At 38.0% G+C, this 27,636-nt stretch overlaps 1 protein-coding gene across 1 annotated transcript in view; it reads left to right on the top strand.

The window, feature by feature from the left end:
- LOC124141332 (growth hormone-regulated TBC protein 1-like) overlaps window positions 1–15,503 on the top strand; it is a 48,595-nt gene extending 33,092 nt beyond the window's left edge. The window contains exons 5-10 of the mRNA XM_048402335.1: window positions 394–521; window positions 3,743–3,839; window positions 9,927–9,990; window positions 10,480–10,588; window positions 12,212–12,397; window positions 14,345–15,503. Coding sequence (XP_048258292.1) covers window positions 394–521; window positions 3,743–3,839; window positions 9,927–9,990; window positions 10,480–10,588; window positions 12,212–12,397; window positions 14,345–14,425 — 665 coding nt within the window. The 3' untranslated portion in view covers window positions 14,426–15,503. The remainder of the gene's footprint in view (window positions 1–393; window positions 522–3,742; window positions 3,840–9,926; window positions 9,991–10,479; window positions 10,589–12,211; window positions 12,398–14,344) is intronic.
- Window positions 15,504–27,636: the final 12,133 nt, after the last annotated feature.

Raw genomic sequence — 27,636 nt, 5'->3', positions numbered from 1 at the left:
TTGTTGTCAACAAATATTTTCCAAATCTTTTCATGTTTCAATCAAGGTGCTCATGCAATTTGATGCACTTCGCGATGTAAGACCCCTTTTATAACACTATTGAACTTGATTATCGATCAGATCGTCTTGACTGGGCGCCACCATTTTTTTGGATACAAATGCAAGTGATACGAGAGGTGGAACCTGATTGGTCCATAGGAGAGGCTTAGAAGGGATATAACTCGTAATAACCACTGGTGGCGCTACGATCGAGCCCAGGAATTCCAGCCTAGTTCGGCAAGGGTGGAAATTGTACTTTTAAAGTCAGTTAACTCCCTTGCTTCGGGAAGATGCTCACTCACTCACTCACTCACTCACTCACTCACTCACTCACTCATTCATGTTCTGTTGTAGATATACATCGAACATTCCCGGAAAACATCCATTTTGCTGACACAGTGGATGCCAATGGTCTACGGAAACCCCTGTGTCGAGTCTTGTCGGCAGTGGCCAAGAATAACACCCAAGTGGGATACTGTCAGGTAAACAACTGCTCATCTTACTTAAACTTTCTTTACTTTTAAAAACACCTGGAAACAAGCAGAATATACAGGATTTTATCTTTCTAAGGTTTTTCCATGTGGAAATAAGTAGAAAACAATGCTTTACTGTTTCCATGTGTATTATATACATATGTATCTGTCTGTCTGTGTTATGTTCAAGATTGTGCATGGTCACATAATAATGACTCGGGAAGATCCGGGTTAGAATTGATCTTCAGCAACTCATGCTTGCCTTAAAATCAAGTTCCTTAAATTGTGGCCTGGGTGTAAATTAAGAAGTAAACACACATACACTTAAAACATGATTATGCCGAACACCAGGCGACTGGTCAAATGTGTTCATTATATCCATAGACCCTGAATCCCCAGGTTAGAATAGGTCTTCAGCAACCCATGCAGGTCCTAAAAGGCAACTAACGGGACTAATATTCCAGCTATATGACGGTGGTCTGTAAATGATCGAGCCTGGGCCAGACAATCCAGTGATTGATATCACGACCATAGATCCACACAACTGTGATACGATGACATGCATCACCCAAGTCAGCGAGCCCGACCACCCGATCCCGTTAGACACCTCTTACGACAAGCATTGTCGCCTTTCACAGGGTTGCTGAAGACCAGTATTCTACCCCTGGATCTTCAGGGATGGACTTCATTAATTGATGATTGGACTCACACAGGCAAAGGATTGTGATAAATTGTTAATTAAGGAATTTTTATTGCAGAATTCCAAAGTTGAAAGCAATAATAAACCTACAGTCGAGCCTGAAATGAATGTACTAATTGCAGGACATACAGAAATATGATCTTTTAACAGTTTTGATGGTACTCAGAAATATTGATTTAGTTCGGTTGGATTAGATTTCAAACTTACACTAGACTTAAAAGTTCATTATAGAGTCGATATTTCATTCAACAGATGGCTGTCAATTTGAAAATATTTGCAAATAAGTTTTATACTGGACAGAGGACAAGACCATGCATTCAGAATTGTTTACAGAATTTTGCAAAATTTGCAACTTTGTTGAGGAGCTGTCACTTAGGTTTATGTTTAATGTCTAACACAGCAATATTCAACTATGTGGTGGTGGCCTGTAAACAATCTATATTACGAATGGGTGAATGTGTTGGCTTAACTCTTTCAACACCGTAGGCCGGTTATCCGGCCAAGAAGCATCGAGTCCCCAGACACCGCAGGCCGGTTATCCGGCCAAGCCGTAGTCACGTCAAAATAGTATTAATTTTTATGGACCTACCTGTAATGTCATTCATTTATTAAATCTATCACATTTCACAATGTCTGAAATACATATTCCATTTCAATTTAACATTTTTTATCGTTTAATTAAAAAATTATTCACTATTTCTCGCGATGTTATTGAAAATAAAATTCTCGGACACACATTTCGACAACGGGTCCACATCGAACACGTCAAAGAGGAAAATAAAGACGTTTTAAACAAATCTTTAAATATATTATACAAAGTAATAAATAAAATCAACAAAAATATATCTAAAAGTAATCAAACTTACATCTAAGTTATTATTTCCATCTTTTCGTGCGATCGCGTGTAATGTAAGTCAAATGACATCTCGGCTTTCGTCGCCTTGAATTCTCGGCTCGGACACGATGTTTAATGCAAAAATATATGCATGAAAAATCTTTGTCACAGCTCGTAACCTAGCACGATACATTCACGAAGTTCCATATTTTTAATATATATCGTGATTTCCCGCTCAAAACGTTCAGAATAACACCATTTAAACAAAATTCTTTCGCAAACTTCTGTAATTTATCGAACACGAGCTTGGTATCACAGCTGTAGTTTGATTGGCTGCCTTAGGTCACGTGCTCAAAATTGACCAATCACGAAACTTGTAGCAGATTTCAGCAAGAAAGCGTCATTAGAAACCAATTTTAATCCAATGAAATCGCTTGTTATAACTACGAAAAAAAACCAGTCGATGTTACGAGCGTGTAGATGAAGGAATAAGCTTTCCAGCGATGTGTCATATGCCATTCTTCGACGAACGTGTTATTCATACAAAACCTCGAAAACGGGGGTATTTCTTCATTTTACTGAGCGGACAGTCGCTGTTATCGGGAAATGGGTGATGACAGAAACTATTTATAATTCTTTTTAAAATGATTTTCCAATTACGTAAACAATGAAAATAAAACAGAAATAGGTACGTGGATATTATGAAATCATATATTTGCCGAAAATCGTCAAGTTTTCGCTTCCTTGGTCCTTAATCTGGATGTTAACAACGTGTTAGCGTACATTTTTTATTTACAACGAATTTAATTAAGTTGTAAATGCATTATTTTAAATAATTTGAAAAATATAACTTTCATATTTATAAACCATAGGATCAGACCTTTCAAATGGTGTGTAACATGTAGTAGCAAATATATTTTACAAGCAGGTATTTTCTTTGATAAATGTTGGCTTCATCTATCACACAAGAGTCTCTGGGAACTCGGTGTCCCAGCAGTAAACACTTCTGGTTGACTGGTGTTGAAAGAGTTAACGCCGCTTTTAACAGTATTCCAGTTATATCACGGCGTGTCAGATTGATGCGGAGGAAAGCCCGAAGTGATGCAGGTCTCAGACGTTTACCTCTATGGAGAAACCCACAAGCACGGGTATAGTGCTGACAAACCTAGAAACTTAATCGGGGCGAACCGGGATTCGAACCCACTATCATAGGTTTCTGGCATACCCAAGGGACGTAACTAGACACTTGCCACTTACCATGGGCTTGGCTATTGTGCTGACAAACCTAGAAACAGAATCAGGGAAGACCCGGATTCAAACCCACAATCAAATTTTTGGGACGTGCCCAAGGAACGCAACATTGTAACAGCCATCTGCATAATGCTACCCCTGCGTCACGGGGTCATATGACACAGTTGAACCAATCAACTCAACTCGAAAGGGTGCACGGGAATCACGCACGCACGAATACGGTGTTAGCGTAGGGAGTCCATATTCCCTTCCGAGTTGAGTTGATTGGTAAACGTCAGTGCCTTAAATTACCTACCAAATTATCACTCCATAATTCTAGCCTAGTTCAGCAAGGGTGGAAACTGGACTTTTATGGTCAGTTAACTTTCTTACCTCGAGAAGATGTACGTGTGCATGTATGGCAACAATAACTGTTTACTGTTTACATTTATTTTGTTCGATTAGGGTCTAAACTTCATTGTCGGCCTCCTCCTTCTCATCGTGAGGGATGAAGACAAGGTGTTCTGGTTGATGGACACGCTCATCAATAATATATTACCAGGTGAGATATTTGATATGTTAATTACCAGGTGAGATATATTAGATATCAAACAATACGTTATGAAATGTGATACCTGTATATATATATATATCTTATGCCAGCTATATATATTATCAGGTGAGATATAGAGATTATATTAGAAATATATTACCAGGTGAGATGGTAAGATCTTTATGTTTTTGGTAAAAGATAAAAAGATGTTTGTGTGTACTGATGGATGTTTGTGTATACTGATGGATGTGTGTGTATACTGATGGATGTTTGTGTATACTGATGGATGTGTGTGTATACTGATGGATGTTTGTGTATACTGATGGATGTGTGTGTGTACTGATGGATGTGTGTATACTGATGGATGTGTGTGTATACTGATGGATGTGTGTGTACACTGATGGATGTTTGTGTATACTGATGGATGTGTGTGTATACTGATGGATGTGTGTGTATACTGATGGATGTGTGTGTATACTGATGGATGTTTGTGTATACTGATGGATGTTTGTGTATACTGATGGATGTTTGTGTATACTGATGGATGTGTGTGTGTACTGATGGATGTTTGTGTGTACTGATGGATGTTTGTATATACTGATGCATGTATGTGTATATTGATGGATGTTTGTGTATACTGATGGATGTGTGTGTACACTGATGGATGTTTGTGTATACTGATGGATGTTTGTGTATACTGATGGATGTTTGTGTACACTGATGGATGTTTGTGTATACTGATGGATGTTTGTGTATACTGATGGATGTTTGTGTACTAATGGATGTTTGTATATACTGATGGATGTTTGTGTATACTGATGGATGTGTGTGTATACTGATGGATGTTTGTGTGTACTGATGGATGTGTGTATACTGATGGATGTGTGTGTATACTGACGGATGTTTGTGTACACTGATGGATGTTTGTGTATACTGATGGATGTGTGTGTATACTGATGGATGTGTGTGTATACTGATGGATGTGTGTGTATACTGATGGATGTTTGTGTATACTGATGGATGTGTGTGTATACTGATGGATGTTTGTGTATACTGATGGATGTTTGTGTATACTGATGGATGTTTGTGTACTGATGGATGTTTGTGTATACTGATGGATGTGTGTGTGTACTGATGGATGTTTGTGTATACTGATGGATGTGTGTGTATACTGATGGATGTTTGTGTATACTGATGGATGTGTGTGTATACTGATGGATGTTTGTGTGTACTGATGGATGTTTGTGTATACTGATGGATGTGTGTGTATACTGATGGATGTGTGTGTATACTGATGGATGTTTGTGTATACTGATGGATGTTTGTGTATACTGATGGATGTGTGTGTATACTGATGACTGTTTGTGTGTACTGATGGATGTTTGTATATACTGATGGATGTGTGTGTATACTGATGGATGTTTGTGTACACTGATGGATGTTTGTGTACACTGATGGATGTGTGTGTACACTGATGGATGTTTGTGTATACTGATGGATGTTTGTGTACACTGATGGATGTGTGTGTATACTGATGGATGTTTGTGTACTGATGGATGTTTGTGTACTGATGGATGTTTGTGTATACTGATGGGTGTGTGTGTACTGATGGATGTTTGTGTATACTGATGGATGTTTGTGTATACTGATGGATGTTTGTGTATACTGATGGATGTTTGTGTGTACTGATGGATGTTTGTGTGCTGATGGATGTTTGTGTATACTGATGGGTGTGTGTGTACTGATGGATGTTTGTGTACACTGATGGATGTTTGTGTACACTGATGGATGTGTGTGTGTACTGATGGATGTTTATGTATACTGATGGATGTTTGTGTACACTGATGGATGTTTGTGTACACTGATGGATGTTTGTGTACACTGATGGATGTTTGTGTACACTGATGGATGTGTGTGTGTACTGATGGATGTTTGTGTATACTGATGGATGTTTGTGTACACTGATGGATGTGTGTGTATACTGATGGATGTGTGTGTATACTGATGGATGTGTGTGTATACTGATGGATGTGTGTGTATACTGATGGATGTGTGTGTGTACTGATGGATGTGTGTGTATACTGATGGATGTGTGTGTGTACTGATGGATGTTTGTGTATACTGATGGATGTTTGTGTACACTGATGGATGTGTGTGTATACTGATGGATGTTTGTGTATACTGATGGATGTTTGTGTACTGATGGATGTTTGTGTATACTGATGGATGTTTGTGTATACTGATAGATGTGATGGATGTGTGTGTATACTGATGGATGTTTGTGTATACTGATGGATGTTTGTGTATACTGATGGATGTGTGTGTATACTGATGGATGTTTGTGTATACTGATGGATGTTTGTGTATACTGATGGATGTTTGTGTATACTGATGGATGTTTGTGTACTGATGGATGTTTGTGTATACTGATGGATGTGTGTGTACTGATGGATGTTTGTGTACTGATGGATGTGTGTGTATACTGATGGATGTGTGTGTATACTGATGGATGTTTGTGTATACTGATGGATGTTTGTGTATACTGATGGATGTTTGTGTATACTGATGGATGTTTGTGTACTGATGGATGTTTGTGTATACTGATGGATGTGTGTGTACTGATGGATGTTTGTGTACTGATGGATGTGTGTGTATACTGATGGATGTGTGTGTATACTGATGGATGTTTGTGTATACTGATGGATGTTTGTGTATACTGATGGATGTTTGTGTATACTGATGGATGTTTGTGTACTGATGGATGTTTGTGTATACTGATGGATGTTTGTGTATACTGATGGATGTGTGTGTATACTGATGGATGTGTGTGTATACTGATGGATGTTTGTGTATACTGATGGATGTGTGTGTATACTGATGGATGTTTGTGTATACTGATGGATGTGTGTGTATACTGATGGATGTGTGTCTATACTGATGGATGTTTGTGTATACTGATGGATGTTTGTGTATACTGATGGATGTGTGTGTATACTGATGACTGTTTGTGTATACTGATGGATGTTTGTATATACTGATGGATGTGTGTGTATACTGATGGATGTTTGTGTACACTGATGGATGTTTGTGTACACTGATGGATGTGTGTGTACACTGATGGATGTTTGTGTATACTGATGGATGTTTGTGTACACTGATGGATGTGTGTGTATACTGATGGATGTTTGTGTACTGATGGATGTTTGTGTACTGATGGATGTTTGTGTACTGATGGATGTTTGTGTATACTGATGGATGTTTGTGTATACTGATGGATGTTTGTGTATACTGATGGATGTTTGTGTATACTGATGGATGTTTGTGTACTGATGGATGTTTGTGTACTGATGGATGTTTGTGTACACTGATGGATGTTTGTGTACACTGATGGATGTTTGTGTATACTGATGGGTGTGTGTGTACTGATGGATGTTTGTGTACACTGATGGATGTTTGTGTACACTGATGGATGTGTGTGTGTACTGATGGATGTTTATGTATACTGATGGATGTTTGTGTACACTGATGGATGTTTGTGTACACTGATGGATGTTTGTGTACACTGATGGATGTTTGTGTACACTGATGGATGTGTGTGTGTACTGATGGATGATTGTGTATACTGATGGATGTTTGTGTACACTGATGGATGTGTGTGTATACTGATGGATGTGTGTGTATACTGATAGATGTGATGGATGTGTGTGTATACTGATGGATGTTTGTGTATACTGATAGATGTGATGGATGTGTGTGTATACTGATGGATGTTTGTGTGTATGTTGATGGATGTTTGTGTATACTGATAGATGTGATGGATGTGTGTGTATACTGATGGATGTTTGTGTATACTGATAGATGTGATGGATGTGTGTGTATACTGATGGATGTTTGTGTGTATGTTGATGGATGTTTGTGTATACTGATGGATGTTTGTGTATACTGATGGATGTTTGTGTATACTGATGGATGTTTGTGTATACTGATAGATGTGATGGATGTTTGTGTATACTGATGGATGTTTGTGTGTATGTTGATGGATGTTTGTGTATACTGATAGATGTGATGGATGTGTGTGTATACTGATGGATGTTTGTGTATACTGATAGATGTGATGGATGTGTGTGTATACTGATGGATGTTTGTGTGTATGTTGATGGATGTTTGTGTATACTGATAGATGTGATGGATGTGTGTGTATACTGATGGATGTTTGTGTATACTGATAGATGTGATGGGTGTGTGTGTACTGATGGATGTTTGTGTACTGATGGATGTTTGTGTACTGATGGATGTGTGTGTATACTGATGGATGTTTGTGTATACTGATAGATGTGATGGATGTGTGTATACTGATAGATGTGATGGATGTTTGTGTATACTGATGGATGTTTGTGTGTATGTTGATGGATGTTTGTGTATACTGATAGATGTGATGGATGTGTGTATACTGATAGATGTGATGGATGTTTGTGTATACTGATGGATGTTTGTGTGTATGTTGATGGATGTTTGTGTATACTGATAGATGTGATGGATGTGTGTGTACTGATGGATGTGTGTGTATGTTGATGGATGTTTGTGTATACTGATGGATGTTTGTGTATACTGATGGATGTTTGTGTACACTGATGGATGTTTGTGTATACTGATGGATGTTTGTGTATACTGATGGATGTGTGTATACTGATGGATGTTTGTGTATACTGTTGGATGTGTGTGTATACTGATGGATGTTTGTGTATACTGATGGATGTTTGTGTATACTGATGGATGTTTGTGTGTACTGATCGATGTTTGTGTATACTGATGGATGTTTGTGTATACTGATAGATGTGATGGATGTGTGTGTATACTGATAGATGTGTTGGATGTGTGTGTATACTGATGGATGTTTGTGTACACTGATGGATGTGTGTGTACACTGATGGATGTTTGTTTATACTGATGGATGTGTGTGTATACTGATGGATGTTTGTGTATACTGATGGATGTTTGTGTATACTGGTGGATGTGTGTGTATACTGATGGATGTTTGTGTATAGTGATGGATGTTTGTGTATACTGATGGATGTGTGTGTATACTGATGGATGTTTGTGTATAGTGATGGATGTTTGTGTATACTGATGGATGTGTGTGTATACTGATGGATGTGTGTGTATACTGATGGATGTGTGTGTATATTGATAGATGTTTGTGTATACTGATGGATGTTTGTGTATACTGATGGATGTTTGTGTATACTGATGGATGTGTGTGTATACTGATGGATGTTTGTGTATAGTGATGGATGTTTGTGTATACTGATGGATGTTTGTGTATACTGATGGATGTGTGTACACTGATGGATGTTTGTGTATACTGATGGATGTTTGTGTATATTGATAGATGTTTGTGTATGTTGATGGATGTTTGTGTGTACTGATGGATGTGTGTGTATACTGATGGATGTTTTCGTACACTGATGGATGTGTGTGTATACTGATGGATGTGTGTGTATACTGATGGATGTGTGTGTATACTGATGGATGTTTGTGTATACTGATGGATGTGTGTGTATACTGATGGATGTGTGTGTATACTGATGGATGTGTGTGTATACTGATGGATGTGTGTGTATACTGATGGATGTGTGTGTACTGATGGATGTGTGTGTATACTGATAGATGTTTGTATACTGATGGATGTGTGTATACTGATGGATGTGTGTATACTGATGGATGTGTGTGTGTACTGATGGATGTTTGTGTGTACTGATGGATGTGTGTGTACACTGATGGATGTGTGTGTATACTGATGGATGTATGTGTATACTGATGGATGTGTGTGTATACTGATGGATGTTTGTGTGTACTGGTGGATGTTTGTGTGTACTGGTGGATGTTTGTGTATACTGATGGATGTGTGTGTATACTGATGGATGTTTGTGTATACTGATGGATGTTTGTGTGTACTGGTGGATGTTTGTGTATATTGATGGATGTGTGTGTATACTGATGGATGTTTGTGTATACTGATGGATGTTTGTGTATACTGATTGATGTTTGTGTACTGATGGATGTTTGTGTATACTGATGGATGTTTCTGTGTTCCAGGGTACTATTTCCCAGACATGAAGGCCCTGCAAGCAGAGCAAGAACTCGTGGGGGACGTGGTGAAGTACGTAGCTTTCTTTCTGCTGGGGAGTAGCACACTGAACATAAACAACAAACACTCTATAGCTGCTCCTGTACTCTGAGTGTGTGCACATTACAACACTGTTACCATGATAACTAACTCATGCCTATATATCTCTCCAACAAAAATGACACAAACTACCAAATATTCTTGTATGTTAACTTGTCTCAAAATGCAACCCTCCTTTTACAAATATCTGCACTTGCCACAGTAAGGACACAGGTCATGTTCTGAGGGGCTTTATACAGTGAGTGAGTGAGTATGGTTTTACGCCGCTTTTAGCAATATTCCAGCAGTATCACGGCGGGGAACACCAGAAATGGGCTTTACACATTGTTCCCATGTCGGGAATCGAACCCGGGTCTTCGGTGTGTCGAGTGAACACTTTAACCATTAGGCTACCCGACCGCCCCGGCTTTCAACAAACTCAGGGACATGCTGAATGTAAAACATTCCCTGCTTGTGTTACAGATGGAAGTTGCCGGAGGTGGCAGCTCACATGGAGGCTCTCGGGGTGCAGTGGTGTCTGGTGGGCATGAAGTGGTTCATCTGTCTCTTCGCAGACGTCATGCCCGTCGAGGTGAGAACAGTTACACAATCTGCTACACATTACACAACCCTCCTTGAGCCGAGTCCACAGAAAATAAGTGTTGAAATTTCTTTCATGGGATATTGTTTTCCCATGGGATTCCAGGTGAAGATACTTTGTGTTTCCAAAAGCCAGTGATGATATCATGAGTGAGTGAATACATGACACTTTTTATGGATAGCGACCCGTGAAGATCCGGGGTAGAATAGGTCTTCAGCAACCCATACTTGCCGTAAAAGGTGACTATGCTTGTCGTAAGAGGCAACTAATCGGATCGGGTGGTCAGGCTCGCCCAACTTGGTTGATACATGTCATCAAATCCCAATTGCGTGGATCGATGCTCATGATGTCAATCACTGGATTGTCTGGTCCAGACCCGATTATTTACAGGCTGCCATCATATAGCTGTTAAACAACAAATAAATACATACATTTTTTGGATAGCAACTTTTTCTAAGAGAAAGTTTGATGTGTTCATGTTCTCTGAACTTCTAAATGCCTCTCAAAGACTTCATGTGTTGTGTTCATGTAATGATTTGTTAGTGAATGGGTTCATGTCATGACTGTTGGTGAATGTTTTCATGTCATGACTGTTGGTGAATGGGTTCATGTCATGACTGTTGGTGAATGTGTTCATGTCATGACTGTTGGTGAATGGGTTCATGTCATGACTGTTTGTGAATGGGTTCATGTCAAGACTGTTGGTGAATGGGTTCATGTCATGACTGTTGGTGAATGGGTTCATGTCATGACTGTTGGTGAATGTGTTCATGTCATGACTGTTGGTGAATGGGTTCATGTCATGACTGTTGGTGAATGGGTTCATGTCATGACTGTTGGTGAATGTGTTCATGTCATGACTGTTGGTGAATGTGTTCATGTCATGACTGTTGGTGAATGTGTTCATGTCATGACTGTTGGTGAATGTGTTCATGTCATGACTGTTGGTGAATGGGTTCATGTCATGACTGTTGGTGAATGTGTTCATGTCATGACTGTTTGTCAATGTGTTCATGTCATGATTTGTGTGTGAATGTGTTCATATCATGATTTGTTAGTGAATGTGTTCATGTCATGCTTTGTGAGTGAATGTGTTCATGTCATGCTTTGTGAGTGAATGTGTTCATGTCATCCTTTATGATAGTGAATGGTGTGTTCAGCAATATACCATTCAGCTATTGCCATTGTATGTTATACTTTTTTCCCTGCAACACGTTTTCCGAGGGATATTAAAATGAATATGCTATCTGTGCAAGATGTTGTTTAAGGAGCAGATGTTGAAAACATTACAATATATCTTCACTAACTTAGTACATAGATATATCTAGTGGTGAACTGGTGCCTTTTGATAGTTATGGATTTTTTAAAGAAATATTTTTGGAGTTTCCATGGCACCAAATTTCATATATTTTTTCACTAGAAGTGGATATCGATGAGTTTATTGTCTTGTGTTTGTTACATGTTTGTGATGATGTTTGAAGAAGGGAGCTGCTAGATCGATGTGTATCCTATAGACATGGTCAGTGGGATGGCTCTCTTGGTCAAGGGTGCACAAAAGACCTTTTTTTGTTCCTCGAATACATGAGTGTCCTTTCCTGTTCATCTGTTTTACAGACTGTCTTGCGAATCTGGGACTGCTTGTTCTTTGAAGGCACAAAAATACTGCATCGCGTGGCCTTGACCCTAGTTATAGCTAACAAGGAGAAGATTCTGGCCACCAAGACATTCCCTGAGGCTGTGGACCTGTTCCGAATGATCGTCTCCACGCCTCACACCCAAGACTGCCACACATTTATGAAGGTGAGTAGAAGGCCTTTTGGAGCAGACGTCACTTTGGGCTTAAAAAAATAAAAGAATTGGTTCTCAGGCAATGGCTTTTGAAAATATGGTGCAGGCGGGTTTTTTTTGGAAGGGGAGAGGGGTGTGTGTGTGTGTGTTCAAACTGGTATGTAACCAAATCAACCTGGGACAGGGCCTCCCTACAGAACTGTATTCCTTGATTAGTAAAATCAGGAATACAGTATTTGACTACCTTTGGAATACCAGTGTGTGCACAATACACGCATACCATGAGCTTTGATATTATTTAACAACGCAAAGACGTTATTGTGAGCACACAACACCGGAAGAAGCATGTCAACATATCCGTACTTAAGTATGCAAGTTAGTCCTGTTATTACACTCTCTGGATATAAAAGTGTTCATTGTGTATCTGGACTTATGTTTGTAATCCATTATAGCACTTTTATCCAAGATTACATTCAGTTTTGTTTACAGTGATAATTTAATTAAAAAATAAAGAATATGTTACATTTTTATATATAAAGCCTAAGGAAATTATTTCTTTATTTAAGAGAACTAAGCAACATGTTCTTGTATGGGGAAATCTTACTTGTTTTCAACTCTTGCAGGGGTGGTGGGGTAGCCTAGTGGTTAATATGTTCGCTCAACACACTGAAGACCTGGGTTCAATTCCCCACATGGGTACAATGTGTGAAGCCCATTTCTGGTGTCCCCTGCTGTGAAATTGCTGGAATATTGCTAAAAGCGGTGAAAAACCATACTCACTCACTCACTCACAAAGAAAATATTTCTTAAAACATAAGCAATACATTCTCAGTCAGGAAATTCGTTCTGCCAGGGAGCTAACACCTGCTGCTTTCAGATCTCCATACACACATACCGTATTCAACGTAATAAGCGCCTAGGGCGCTCTCAAAATTAGGAATAGGGGGCTCTTATTAGAATATGATTTTGGTGAGAAAAACAGAGTTGAAAGATCGTAAATTTCGTGGTTTATGCTGACAGCCTTAAATGATACAAAAGAAAAGTCTGTGTGTATTATACATGACAGATATATTTGTCAGAATTTGTTTTTGTTTTAAACATTTTATTTCACCTTTTCCCCATTACATGAGGAGGATGGCCATCCAGGGCAATGGTCACCCTCACATTCTGAAGACAATGTACGTATACATTTGGGGAAAATTAAATACAAGTGTTGGAAATGGTGCCAAGGTGATTTTTAAGAAATATCACAAAACATACACACAGTCAAGCATTCAAAATATTATTCAAACACTGATCCTGGCAAGAAACAAATATGAGAAAGAGATACATATGTTATTGCTGTTCTGCTTCTTCAAACAATGTGTGATAAAAGATCCATGATTTATAAAATGTAGCTACATTACCATTTGTAAAGGCTATATTCTTCTCAATTTTGTATCTCAGACAAACATCTTTTTGAAATATTGTGAAGCAAAGATTTGTTTTTTTGAATCTACAAAAATATATAAAAGATTTAGCTATTAAAATAAGAAGATCTAAAACTTTGTCAGTAACAATATTTTCTTTAGCACCAAATAAAACAAGTTCAGCACTTAATTTCAAATGATGTATATGGTTACATTTATTTATCCAATCTAAGAAGGTTTTCCACAATACTTGTACAAGTTCACATTCCCCAAAAGAGGTGTACAATAGTTTCATCATAACATTTGCAAAAAGAACAAAGCGTGGTATATTTTTCAGAATTTAATTGCCCATAATTAAGGGTGCGTGTAACCCACGAGTGCATATTATCCACGAAAAAATAAGTCTTGTGTAGATTGATCAATCGGAAGGGCAGCTAATTGGGATTGTTCATTAGCCAATATCTTGGCAAATATCGCCATGGGCACTTATTACATCGAATACAGTAGCCCCAATGAGAAATGTTTAAACAAAATCTGTTTTATTTTTCAGAATATTTTTGAATTAACAGGATCATTTCCGCGCTCAAAGCTGGACCAGATGAGAGAAGAGTGTCGGAAGAAAGTCAAATGAAGAAATTGTTTTGTTTATGACTGGAAAGGAAAATGTGCAATATGAACAAATTCCAATCATTAATTTAAGTGTGTCAGAGACTATTTTACATGTGAAGATAGCTATTTTACTGAACAGAATATAATTTTGATCATGTGTATCCAACATTATTTACATTAATCTATTAAAATTTAATCTAAAAGGTTAAATTTCTACATTTAGTCCAACAGCTTATCTATAGTTAGTCATACAGAAAGCAGTTTGTGACAACTTATGTATAGTCATAAGGAAAGCAGTACCGGTAATTGTTTGTGGGTCTCATACATGTGACATCTTCAGGTTGGCATATGTTTCGCCTATTAAAATAAGAAGGTGAACATAAAAATGCTAATTATATAAAATGATTGTCATACAGGTATTTTTCATAGAGAATTTTTTAAGGCAGCAACAAATTGATTATTTATTTAGATCTATGCATCTATTGGAGACATTCTACCATTTTACCAAAAGATTGGTGACATTTTGCAGTGGTGAATTTATGATCACCATGTTTTTAAAATTCTAATTTTATGATGAATTTGTCGTTTCATCAGACTTTATCACTTCAGACAAAAAAACAAATGAATGAATAATCAATTTGCTGTGTTATTGTGTAGCTAATTTCATTCCCACGTGTGTAAATGAGGCTTGTCATTTCCCTGATACATAAGATTATATTAGTCATGTGATACCTACCTGTAATGATTTAAATTAGTTGTAATAATATTGATTATGATTATGATCGCAGGTCAGCAACTTACCCTTGCTTGTGGTCTTTGCCCTGGTTACTTCAGGCTTTCCTCCCACATTAAACAGACAAGCCTTTCTGTAACTGACACACTGTTCAAAACTTCAATGTGGCATGAAACTCTCTGGGATGACGAGGATGTTGCTTCGGCATCCTAAGCAATTTATCAGCTATTCCAGTCAACTTGACCTTTGTTTGTTGTGTAATGCCGCACTCGGCAATATTGACGGCAGTCTGTAAATAATCGAGTCTGGACCAGACAATCCAGTGATTGACATCATGAGCATTGATCCACTCAATTTGGATACGATGGCATGCATCAACCAAGTCAGCGAGCCTGACCACCCGATCCTGTTAGTCGCCTCATACGACAAGCATAGTCGCCTTTTACGGCAAGCATGGGTTGCTGAAGACCTATTCTACCCCGGATCTTCACGGGTCCCATGACTGAATAAAATCGGCTGGTCAGGGTCAGGTGTTGCTGATGTGTCCCCAATCTCATTAAAATCAGATCTTAGTTCTCGCTACCGCTAAACAAAGATCTGAGGACATCCCATTATGCGTCACGTCAGACTGACCTTGAGCAAACTTTGAGCGACCAATGGAATGGCTGACAAGAAGTTGACATTAGCCAATCAGAAGGCAGCTTTCTCGTGCTTTACGGCACTAATTTCAAATTGGCGACTACGCTTCGAAACATATTTTGACAAATTCTCGATTACAAATTTGAAACCTGAACAAAAGAACATTTTGGAATGGCTAATAGATGGTCTAAATTGTATAGATTCAGTCGTTAAACCCGTAACTATCGTTCGGAATACCCCGTGTTAAAGTTTTCGAGGTTACATGATTAGAAATCACATTCCGATTGTCACTTTCATAATCTTGTAAGCGATGCTCTGATTGGTCAGATGAAAGGTCGTTCTGACGTGACCCCTAATGGGATGTCCTCAGATCTTTGTTTAGCTTTAGCGAGAACTAAGATCTGATTTTAATGAGATTGATGTGGCCCCATCCCATCGTGGAATGGATTGATTTCAGTCACTGGATTGTCTGGTCTAGACTTGACAGTTTACAGTTTGCCATGATATTGCTGGAATATTGCTGAGTGCAGCATTAAACAACATTCACTCGCTGATCGTGAGAAACGTTTCAAATGTTGATAGTCTAAACCCGACAGGTATAATCACTGCGGCATTGTCTGCTGGAATAATGATTCTTTTTACCAGCAAAGTACATTTTGCACCATCTTCCCGAGGCAAGTGAGTTAACTGACTATAAAAGTCCAGTTTCCACCCTTGCCGAACTAGGCTGGTATTATGGAGTTACATTTTGGCTGGACTAATGAGTCTATGCATAGTCCAATCAAAAGCGCGCACCGAAATCGAAATCCGGTTCGTAGCGTGTCATACAGATTTCGGTCGACTGCAGGATTCGCAAAGCATGTGCACCGCTAACTCATTGTCAACAGATATTTTTCTAAATCTTTTCATGTTTTTAATCAAGGTGCTCACATGATTTGATGCACTTCGCGATGTAAGACTCGTTTTATTACAATATAGATCTTGATTATCGATCAGATCGTCTTGACTGGGCGCCACCGTTTTGTTTGAAACAAATGCAAGTGATACGAGAAGTTGAATCTGATTGGTCAATAGGAGAGGCATAGAAAGGACATAACTCGTAATAGCCACTGGTGGCGCTACGATCGAGCTCAGGAATTCCAGCCTAGTTCGGCAAGGGTGGAAACTGGACTTTCAAAGTCAGTTAACTCTCTTGCCTCGGGAAGATGATTTTGCACTGACACATCAAACATTTTTTTTAGATTTTCACATTTGTTATTCGAATAAATTATTTATTGTATGAAACCAAAGAGTAAAATGGAAAATGTATCCAACTGAAAATACAGGCTCTGAAAGTTAAGAAAGTGACGATATAATGACATTGTTATTGGACAAGAACGTTTGACTGTGCTTAATTAACAAATAGTCAATTCGATATTAATTATGCAATTAACAAAGGACATATTGTTATGTACTTTTGTGACCATTTCATATGCATATCTTTTTTTAAGGTGTTGAATATTTTTTTGGTCAAAATTATTCAAAAACATTTTCTTATTGGCTTCTACCTCTAAACATTTCATGATGAGAACGCCACAGAGTGTTGACACAGAAACATATGGTTGTGTTTTTGTTTTGTCGCGTCTTGTGAAAATGTTTCTAATGTTCTTTCATGGTGAAATATGAATATGCATTAACCAAAATGAAGCAACATCTCGAGATATGGATCTATCTTTCTGCTTACGAAACTATTGAATGAGTGATTGTGAATCTGGTCATGACAATGTTGTCTTACAAAGGGCGCAGAGTGTTGTTGTGGCAGTTGATACAAAGACCTTATTTCTTAAAACATTTTGTGGAAAATGGAACAGTCATGTCTATAGACATGTCAGAGTTATCTGCCCTTTCATAGGAAAAATGCAAGCTCTCACAGCAATAGCCCGTTCGCGGAGCTCTCTATACTATCGCTGCCACCAGTCAAAACTCCCCACTGTGAATAGGTGGCCACAACCATGCTTGGAGTTGAACTCGCAACCGAAGACCGTTATGTTTACAAACAAGTGACGACTGTCGTGACGCTGAATACACATATCGCTGCTAAATGACTTTCTTCGTTTGTCAATTTGAATTTCTGTTTCTTTAAAACTATCGTGTTATTGATATAGTAAGAATGTAAGGGAGAAGTTAATTTTCCGTTTGCAATCTCGAACCAATCTGATTATTAAAACAACAAAGTAAATTCATCTGGAAAACATGGTCAGTCGTAAACCTTTTCAAAATGAAATATGATGACATTTCCAAAGACATAAACAAAAGTATCAACGTTACTACATTTTGGGTTAGAGGGCAAACTTCAAGATTCTTGTAATGGCCGCGCCCACACTGGTGGCAGCGATGTTACCGAGAGTGTAACGAAGGTGTCATGCGCTGGGAAGGGGCTTGGGAAAAATGGAAGCAATCAATCTGCTCACCTCACTCCCTTAAAACATGTTGCTGTATGTCATATTGTATACCAAAGTTTATAGCTGTAATGTTTCATTGCAATATATTAATCTGATGATGTTTGGATTGTATATGACATACCAGGAAAACTTGGGTAAATTGTCTGATGATGGCTCGATGTGATGTAAAATTACTACTCGCTCACTCGTGCACTATCCTGGGCTAATGTTCATGTTGCTGTCCTTTCATGTTAAGACTCATTTTTAAATTCTGTTTGACCAAAAGTGTTACTGATAGGTAACGATTATGGAATCTTACAAACAACAATATAGATGTGACAGTTAAATTAATTTTCAGTGGTTTGAAAAAGTTGAAACACAAAAAAGTGGTATGATTAGGGCAGTTAAGTTTTGATGACACCATGATGGATTTCCTGCACCTATCGGGGGCACCAGTGGCCCAGAGAACTAAGATGTCATTCCTTGCAGAGTTATGTCCCTTAGTTGTGTTAGGATCTGCTGATCTTTGTTTCCTTTACCTGATTCATCCTGATTATGGCCCTTGATATGTCAATATATACTGTTAATTGTTTTGCACGTGGGTTTTACCAACACGGTAAATGTCTACACATTTTGTTGACCTATCTTCTCTCATATTGGACCAGTTCAAATTCTGATGTCGGACAAAACAATTAATTCCTTAAGTTTTGAGGCATAACCTCCCCCCAAAAACTTAATTCAAAAATGTTTCGTGCCCTCTTTTGTCATGCATCCCCTGCGGGGTTTTTTTGGTTTATCGACTGAAGTTTATTTACTAGGTGTTGAAAATTGTTTGAAAGGATTTTATAGATTAAATCTGGCATTCCATATCACACCCTGCACAAGATGGACTTACCACATTCTACATAATAAGCGCCCAGGGCGCTCTCAAAATTAGAAATAGGAGGCTCTTATTAGAATATTATTTTGGTGAAAAATACATTAGTTGAAAGATCGTTAATTTCGTGGTTTATGCTGACAGCCTGAAATGTTTATATATGACAGATATATTTTTCCCGAATTTAATTGCCCATAATTAAGGATGCATTTAACACATGAGTGCGTATTACACAAGAATAACTTTAAGTCTTGTGTACATTGATCCATCGGACGGGATGCTAATTGGGATTGTTCACTTGCCAATATATAAGCAAATATCACCGTGGGCGCTTATTATGTCGAATACGGTAATACTATTGCTGGCAACGATAAAACCCAACCTTGTGGAAGACTGGATGTGTTTATGACAACTCCTAACAGCATTGGAATGAAAATAGGATCGGTTTAGTTTAGTTACTATATAACACCTTGAGAAATCAGGTAGATTTTGTCAGATGGAAAACTTGTAGGGCAATTAATTACCCCCACCACCCCTTTTTTTATCTGACATTTAACTTGTCCCTACACCATACATACCGTGATATAACAATTGTGTGAAACTTGCACTTCTTTACTTATTGCTGATTTTGATTGCTCAGTCCATTTCACATATTCCGTATTATTTGAGATTTATTTTGTGCAATATATTCACTTGTGTATTCCTCAATGTTTTACTTGATTTAGGTTTTGATTTGATTTATAATCGCAGATCATTTAAAAATGTCAAATGTATGTATATATGTGGTGTATGATTTTATCACTGATGAATTTTGGTGTTATTTGGTGATCTTCTGCTGCATTGGATGTGTGATGTAACAATGTTGTACAAGGTCATGACACAACTATTACTGCAATACAAGGTCATGATACAACTTGTACTGCCATACAAGGCCATGATACAACTTGTACTGCCATACAAGGTCATGATACAACTTGTACTGCCATACAAGGTCATGATACAACTAGTACTGCATACAAGGTCATGATACAACTTTTACTCCAATACAAGGTCATGATACAACTTGTACTGCCATACAAGGTCATGATACAACTTGTACTGCCATACAAGGTCATGATACAACTAGTACTGCCATACAAGGTCATACAACTTGTACTGCCATACAAGGTCATGATACAACTTTTACTGCAATACAAGGTCATCATACAACTTGTACTGCAGTACAACGTCATGATATAACTTGTACTGCCATACAAGGTCATCATACAACTTGTACTGCCATACAAGGTCATGATAGAACTTTTACTGCAATACAAGGTCATGATACAACTTGTTCTGCAGTACAACGTCATGATATCACTTGTACTGCAATACAAGGTCATGACACAACTTGTACTGCAATACAAGTTCATGCCAACTTGTACTGCAATACGTCATGATATAACTTGTACTGCAATACAACGTCATGATATAACTTGTACTGCAATACATCATGACAAATGTCCCTATAAAACTCTGTACAGTGCTTCTTAAGTCTCACTTACCTTTTTCTGACACAGTCACAATTTTACGTTCATGCCGTGGAACAAATAATGAGCATCTATTGTTATATATACAAGAAAAACAAGGTCTATTTTGTATGCCAGACATATTAGTTTGAACTCACTAAACACAACCAGGAACTGTGGATGAGCATTCAAGCAGACAATCAGTATATATAAACTTGTGTATGGTCATCCAGAATCTTTTTCATCCAGTGCTTCATGGTAAATATCGGATGACAGAATATAACGTTGTGATGAATAGACACATTGTATTTTAGTGAATGCTGTTTGTCGACAGCTTTTTACTTACCTTGACCCTGTGTGTGAGATCTTCATCACGGTGAGGGGTTAATGGTGATCCTTGAAACAGCTTTCACCTTGACCTTGTGTGTGAGATCTTCATCACGGTGAAGGGTTAATGGTGATCCTTGAAACAGCTTTCACCTTGACCTTGTGTGTGAGATCTTCATCACGGGGAAGGGTTAATGGTGATCCTTGAAACAGCTTTCACCTTGACCTTGTGTGTGAGATCTTCATCACGGTGACGGGTTAATAGTGATCGTTGAAACAGCTTTCACCTTGACCTTTGAACTTAGTTTGGGGTGGAGGATCACATTGACCTTTTAAGGCAGTTTCAGAAGTTTCCAAACTTTTTGGAGTTTGCCAACTTGTGTTTTCATACGACAAGTTTGTGTTGTTATTTCGTTTCTTTTCACTTCTTTAAACCCCGATGCCATTTTGATGCAAACATACGCTAAAATTATTAGTTATCTATGGTGTATCTGATTGGTTGTAAACAACCAACATATATTTGACAACCATCAGGGTAGCCACAGCAACATGAGATTAAAATTCCATGACATAACCCTAACTTTTCCCTTACAGATTTCCATTTTCACTGATCAACCGTAATAGAAAAATACATTACATTTAGTCATAAACAGTCTCCATTTTCGTTCCACCCATTTTACTCACCATAGACCAAGTATAGCATACAAATTGCCATGGAAATGAATGACTGTCAATGATAAATACAAGATTATTATATCAAGTGGTAAAATCAGAGATCTGGAAACCGGTCTGTGCGCCGAACTTGTTCGGTTGGGACTACAAAATTTACTATTTTTATGGTATTTTACCATAAAATAATTTCTTTTGGAAATTTCTTAACTTCAAAGATCTACATCATTAAAATAAAAAAATTGAACACTTGAAAGCAATGACAGTAGTTTTATTCTGGTAAATGTTAATTCATGTACCGGTACATAATGTTTTGTGAGGAAATGAAACGAAATGAAATGAAATATCAATTTGATCCGTTAAAGACTGTTCAAGTATCTCTCAATTATACTGCGTTGTTTAAACATTGATATTTATAATGGACATTCAAATTCAATCTTTTCTGCCCAATGAGACCAATCAGAAGAGAACTACATAAAGATCACTTCATACGCAAGGCAGTTAGTTCTCTTTGACAAAGACAAAAATATATTCGATCTACAAGATCCAGTTTTCCCTGACAAAGGGCAATTTTCCCTGACTTTACGGTCAGGGAAATTTGATATATAGAAAAAAGGTAGAATTCTCTGACTTTCCTCTGACCTTGAGAAATAATACTTTTTCCTTGACTTTTCCCTGACCTGTGGCTACTCTGACCATTAACATGTCAAAATCAAGTTTGAAAATCTATAATCTTCTATAAAATATTGGTGAGAATAAGAATTTTATTTCTCACGAAATTTGTCACACTTCACAAATCAGTCTGCAAAATGTGTTTGCTTTTGTTGACACAAATCTGTGAAATTACTTTAGATGTGAGGTCATGCAAGGTCATGCAAGGTCATGCAAGGTCATAATAGGCTTGTACTTTGATCCTTTAAAGTATCTAGGAATGTGACTACACAGGCAACCTGTGAAGAACCGGGGTAGAATAGGTCTTCAGCAACCCATGCCTCAGCCGTAAAAGGCGACTTTGCTTGTCGTAAGAGGCGACTTATGGGATTGGGTGGTCAGGCTCGCTGACTTGGTTGATTACTGTCATCGATCCCCATTGCGTGGATCGATGCTCATGATGTCAATCACTGGATTGTCTGGTCCAGACCCGATTATTTACAGACCGCAGTCATATAGCTGGAGTGCGGTGTTAAACAAGAAAAAAACCAACTTCACAGGCTTTCACCCAGATCCTTTAGATTTATTACAAATTGCTGTGCAGAATTGCCTACCTTAGTTGTACCAGGATCTGCTGATTGGTGGTTACAAAACGTAGAGCATGGTCCATACAGTACCTGTGCCTGTATTCTCCAAAGTGGTAAACATAGGGAACCTGCATCAGTTTTCTTCTCACTTTAAGGTGAGGTGAGATGAGTTGAAATGGGGTTTAACGTCGCGTCCGAGATTATTGTACTTATATAGCGACATGCATGTACGTGTATATGTGTGTGTGTGTTGCTGCTTGTACTAGTCCGGACTAATGCCAGTTTATAGTGCTAGTTCACTGAGATACCATGCCACAGTTTAACAAGAAATACCTCACTCAGACACAGTGTACTGACTCCGAGCTGTCCAGTCCTTTTAGCCCCTTAATGCCGAGCGCCAGACAGGGTAACAACAAGTACCATCTTTTAACGTCTTTTGGTATGACGCGACCGGGGATCAAACCCGGGACCTTCCGCTCTCCGGGCGGATGTTCTACCACTAGACCACGGAGGCAGTTCTCACTTTAAGCTGACATGCTATGATGTTTAGTGCCAGACCAAACCTACACCAAACTCACTGATTAACTCACTCACTCACTCAAGCATGTGCCCAAGTGGTGTAAACATTAACATTTGTGTGTAGTCAGTGTTGTAACAATCAAGGGAGGATCCAGCATTTTTTGAAGGGAGGAGTCCAAAATATTAAAATCCTCTTTGAGATAAGTTTACTGCCAACAACATACATCATTTGGTTTTCCCAAAATGGGGGGTCCGGACCTCCTGGACCTCCACTCTGGATCCGCCTGTGACAGTGATGATCAGTTAATCCTGTGACTGCTGTGATAGCCTATTCACCTTCAATCTCATTAAAAGATCTTTTAGTCAGATTCAGTTCTCTCACAAGCGACGATGGCTACCAAATCACAAGGTAGGATGCTCTGTATTTTGAGCAGCGGTAGAAAATGACGCTTAGTCCACTAGTCCTTACAATGATAACGTATAGCAAACCCCCTAAAAATAGCAAATTTCTACTAGTCCTAATGGGCAGTTTGTCAAGGACAACAGCACCAGTGCCAATTTCTAACGCTGTTGAGCCAAATAAGAACTTTACCATTCCACTGCCCTTATTTTTCCCAATTCGGAACTGCTTGTTTACATCTGATTTCAAGATACTAAAATCAGATTTGCTTGTCTGAATGCTTTTCTCATACGAAAAATTTAGAAGACTTTTTAAGATTTGAAAGTTTACCAGACGTGAAATCTAAAGATCTTGATCAAAGGGTATCAAATTGGGGTAAAACATCATATTTTAATGAGATTGCTTCACCCTCACAGTATTCACACCAAGGATGCAGCAATAAAATGCCTTATCCATCCTCCTTGTGTTTGTGTTGTCCCTGATTGACTAGTCCTTTTAGCAACATTCCATGCCGTCCTCAGGCCCTCCAGTCTTCTCCAGGAGTCTTCATAGTTTGGACACCAGTGAGATATTTGAACAGAAGCAAGTCCAAGACCGAAGCTGAATTTCTCAAGAGATGTATAGTCTGGAAGGTAATTTAAGGTACCAACGTTTACTACAATATCTGAAAAACTATCGGACCTACTCCAGTCAAAGTTGGTATGAGATTATTAAACAGTCATACATAACTGGATATTACATTTAAAGACAATCGGTGCATGAATAAAAAATCTGTCTATTTAGCTATCACTATATTTCATCAACAACCAGACCTGTTCGTCACGGGTGGAACGAGCATTCATTGAAACAGCCATCTGCATAATGCTACCCCTGCGTCATGTTATGTATGACTGTTTAATAATCTCATAGCAACTTTGACTGGAGTAGGTCCAATAGTTTTTCAGATATTGTAGTAAACGTCGTTACCTTAAATTACCTTCCAGACTTATAGGTCATGGTGATATTGTTGGAATATTGCCGATGACAGCAAATAAAACATTCTCTCATGAATCAGAGGCATATGTGTTCCAGTAACTATGGGTTTATATTTTGTTTGTTGTTTAACACCTCACTCAGCAATATTCCAGCTATATGATGGCAGCCTGGGCCAGACAACCCAGTGATTGATATCATGAGCATCGATCTACTCAATTGGGATACAATGACATGCATCAACCAAGACAGCGTGCCTGACCATCCAATCCCGTTATCGCCTCTTATGACAATCAGTCGCCTTTCACTGCAAGCATGGGTTGCTGAAGACCTATTCTAACCCGGATCTTCACGGGTCGCATAATTGTAAAGACTGAAACTGATACGAGCATACAAATGCAACTCACTGCCTTTATATATATTCTACCAAAAAAAAAAATGGAACTGTTTCTCAGGCTTCATCACGTCAATTTAAATAATGTTTCTTAACAATAAAAAATATATACTCTGATGTCCATAAAATGACAAGCTTGACGACTGATATTGTATTAAAGGTCTGTGTTCAATGTGTGGCCAGTTGTGTTAGTTGGTATTCTTGGTGGGAAATAATTTAGAGTTCCTCCAACGTCATGTCTGTTTTCAATATTAACAAGACAAAAAGTTGGCAGGGCTCACTAATACCCACTACTTCGACTCCCAACATATTTTTAAGTTCAAAACATGAAAAAAGCAATATTTTCTCAGAAAATCCACTTATTGAAATCAAACTGTGAACTGCACCTATCCTATTGCTATAGAAACTGTACCCCCAATCGGAAAAGAATCCATGAAGTAGTTTCAAGTTATAGGTCTCACAAATGGCGAAGTAAAAAAAAAAGTTCAAAAACATGAAAAAAATCCTAATTCTTTTCAGAAAAATACACATATCAATATCAAACTTCACATTGCACCTTTCATATTAGAATATGAACGGTTTCCTAAATTTGAAAATCATCCATGAAGTAGATTTCAAGTTATAGGTAACAAATATTTAAGTAAAAAAATTCTAAGAAATAAAAATGAAAAAAAAAGCTGTATTTTTTTCAGAAAATCCAAATATTGAAATCAAACTTCCTGTAGGTATAAAAAGTGTTCACCAAGTTTGAAAAGAATCTATTGTTGTAGTTTTCAAGTTATAGCTAGGTCACAAAAGTCCTCTGAAGGACGGACGGACAGAATTGCTTGGTATAACTATATACCCCCACCCTTTTAGGTCGGGGGCGGTCAGGTAGCCTAGTGGTTAAAGCGTTCACTCGTCACACTGAAGACCCGGGTTCGATTCCCGACATGGGTACAATAAGTGAAGCCAATTTCTAGTGTCCCACGCCGTGATATTGAAGAAACTTAATGCAGCCCCATATATATAAGACAACACCATCAACACTTAAAGCATTTTATTTTTTATACTCAATAATTATATATATACATTTATGATTATGCAATGTACATTAAAATAACAAGAAAATATACACAAACTGTACAGTCAGCATAGTCTACAGTTGCATGTAAAAGTCACATTCATCAGCGGACATAGAGGACACACAGGAGGTCGGAGAAATAATGAGAAATGTCACTCCAAAAACATTTACAGTGCACTGTGACAGTCACAGTTCTGACAATACGTCTCATTCACCTCACTGCTCCCTGTACACTACTCACTTAAACAAATGTCATTAAAATGATATTTAACTCAAACACAATGACTGTGTGAATGTGGCACTTCCATGAGGTCACATTAGACGAACTCAGAGCCCCTTTTATTGGATAAAAAAAGGATGTGAAGGGTCTTAAACCCAATCAGGTGTACCAGTAACCGTTCTAAAACAATTAGGCTTTATATCTATACCAATTCAAATAGTAAATTTTGAATAAAAGAAAAAAATAGAGTACAAATATTCTTCTGATGGTACTCGCTTTAAAGTTTATATGCCCCAGCACTCAGAAACGACAAGGTGTATGAATAACAATTTACTCATTAGCACAGCCTTTTTTGTTTCCAATCTGAACTTGCCATTATGTTTGTTTTTGCAATACCGAGATGCTAACCCAAAATGGAGGCAAGTGAGACTATCTGGTATAATTGGGGTGTAAACAGACGGTAGTCATTATAATGCTTATTGCCACATCAACAATCTTGTCGCCATTCATTATTAGTATGATTGACTGCATGTAGGATTTTGATAAATAAAAATAATTTTGGCAGTGCATTTTACCACCTACTGTAAATCACAAGCTGAAACATGAGATTATTGATAACGAATTGGTTGCAATGACTACAACATCAATAACCTAAGCTTAAATTCCTGGTGATGTATATTTCACCTAATCATATTGAAGGAAATGTTCAATATCTCTTCGAGTCCACCAACATCAAATAATGACTGGATCTCTGCATTCTGTATACTTAATGCAAAGTATCTCTTTGGCCTGGGACAACAGAATTTCATGTTAGAAACCATCTTCCCTAGGCAAGGGCTATAAAACAGTATAAAAGTCCAGTTTCCACCCTTGCCGAACTAGACTAGAATTTCCAGGCTCAATGGTAGCGCCACCAGTGACTATTACTGGTAGTTATGTCCATTCGATGTCCCTCGTACTGACCAATTAGATTCCACCTCTCATGTCACTTGCATGTGCTTTGAATAACATGGTGGCACCCAGTCAAGACGATGATCAATAATCAAGATCTATATTGTAATAAAACGCGTCTTACCCCGCTAAATGCATCAAATCACGTTTGCACCTTAAAAAAAAACATGAAAAGATTTGCAAAGTATCTGTTGGCACTAAGTTGACGGTACACATACTTTGCAAATCCTGCAATCGACTGAAATCTGCACTGCCGTTTACGAACCAGATGTCAATTTCTTTATGAGATTTTGATTGGATTAT

This window comes from Haliotis rufescens, unplaced genomic scaffold, assembly GCF_023055435.1.
Source record: "Haliotis rufescens isolate VD_foot unplaced genomic scaffold, xgHalRufe1.0.p SCAF_25, whole genome shotgun sequence".
In the NCBI taxonomy this organism is placed as follows: domain Eukaryota; kingdom Metazoa; phylum Mollusca; class Gastropoda; order Lepetellida; family Haliotidae; genus Haliotis; species Haliotis rufescens.
Note: the sequence above shows the minus strand (reverse complement) of the source record. Positions and strands in the feature narration are given on the sequence as shown.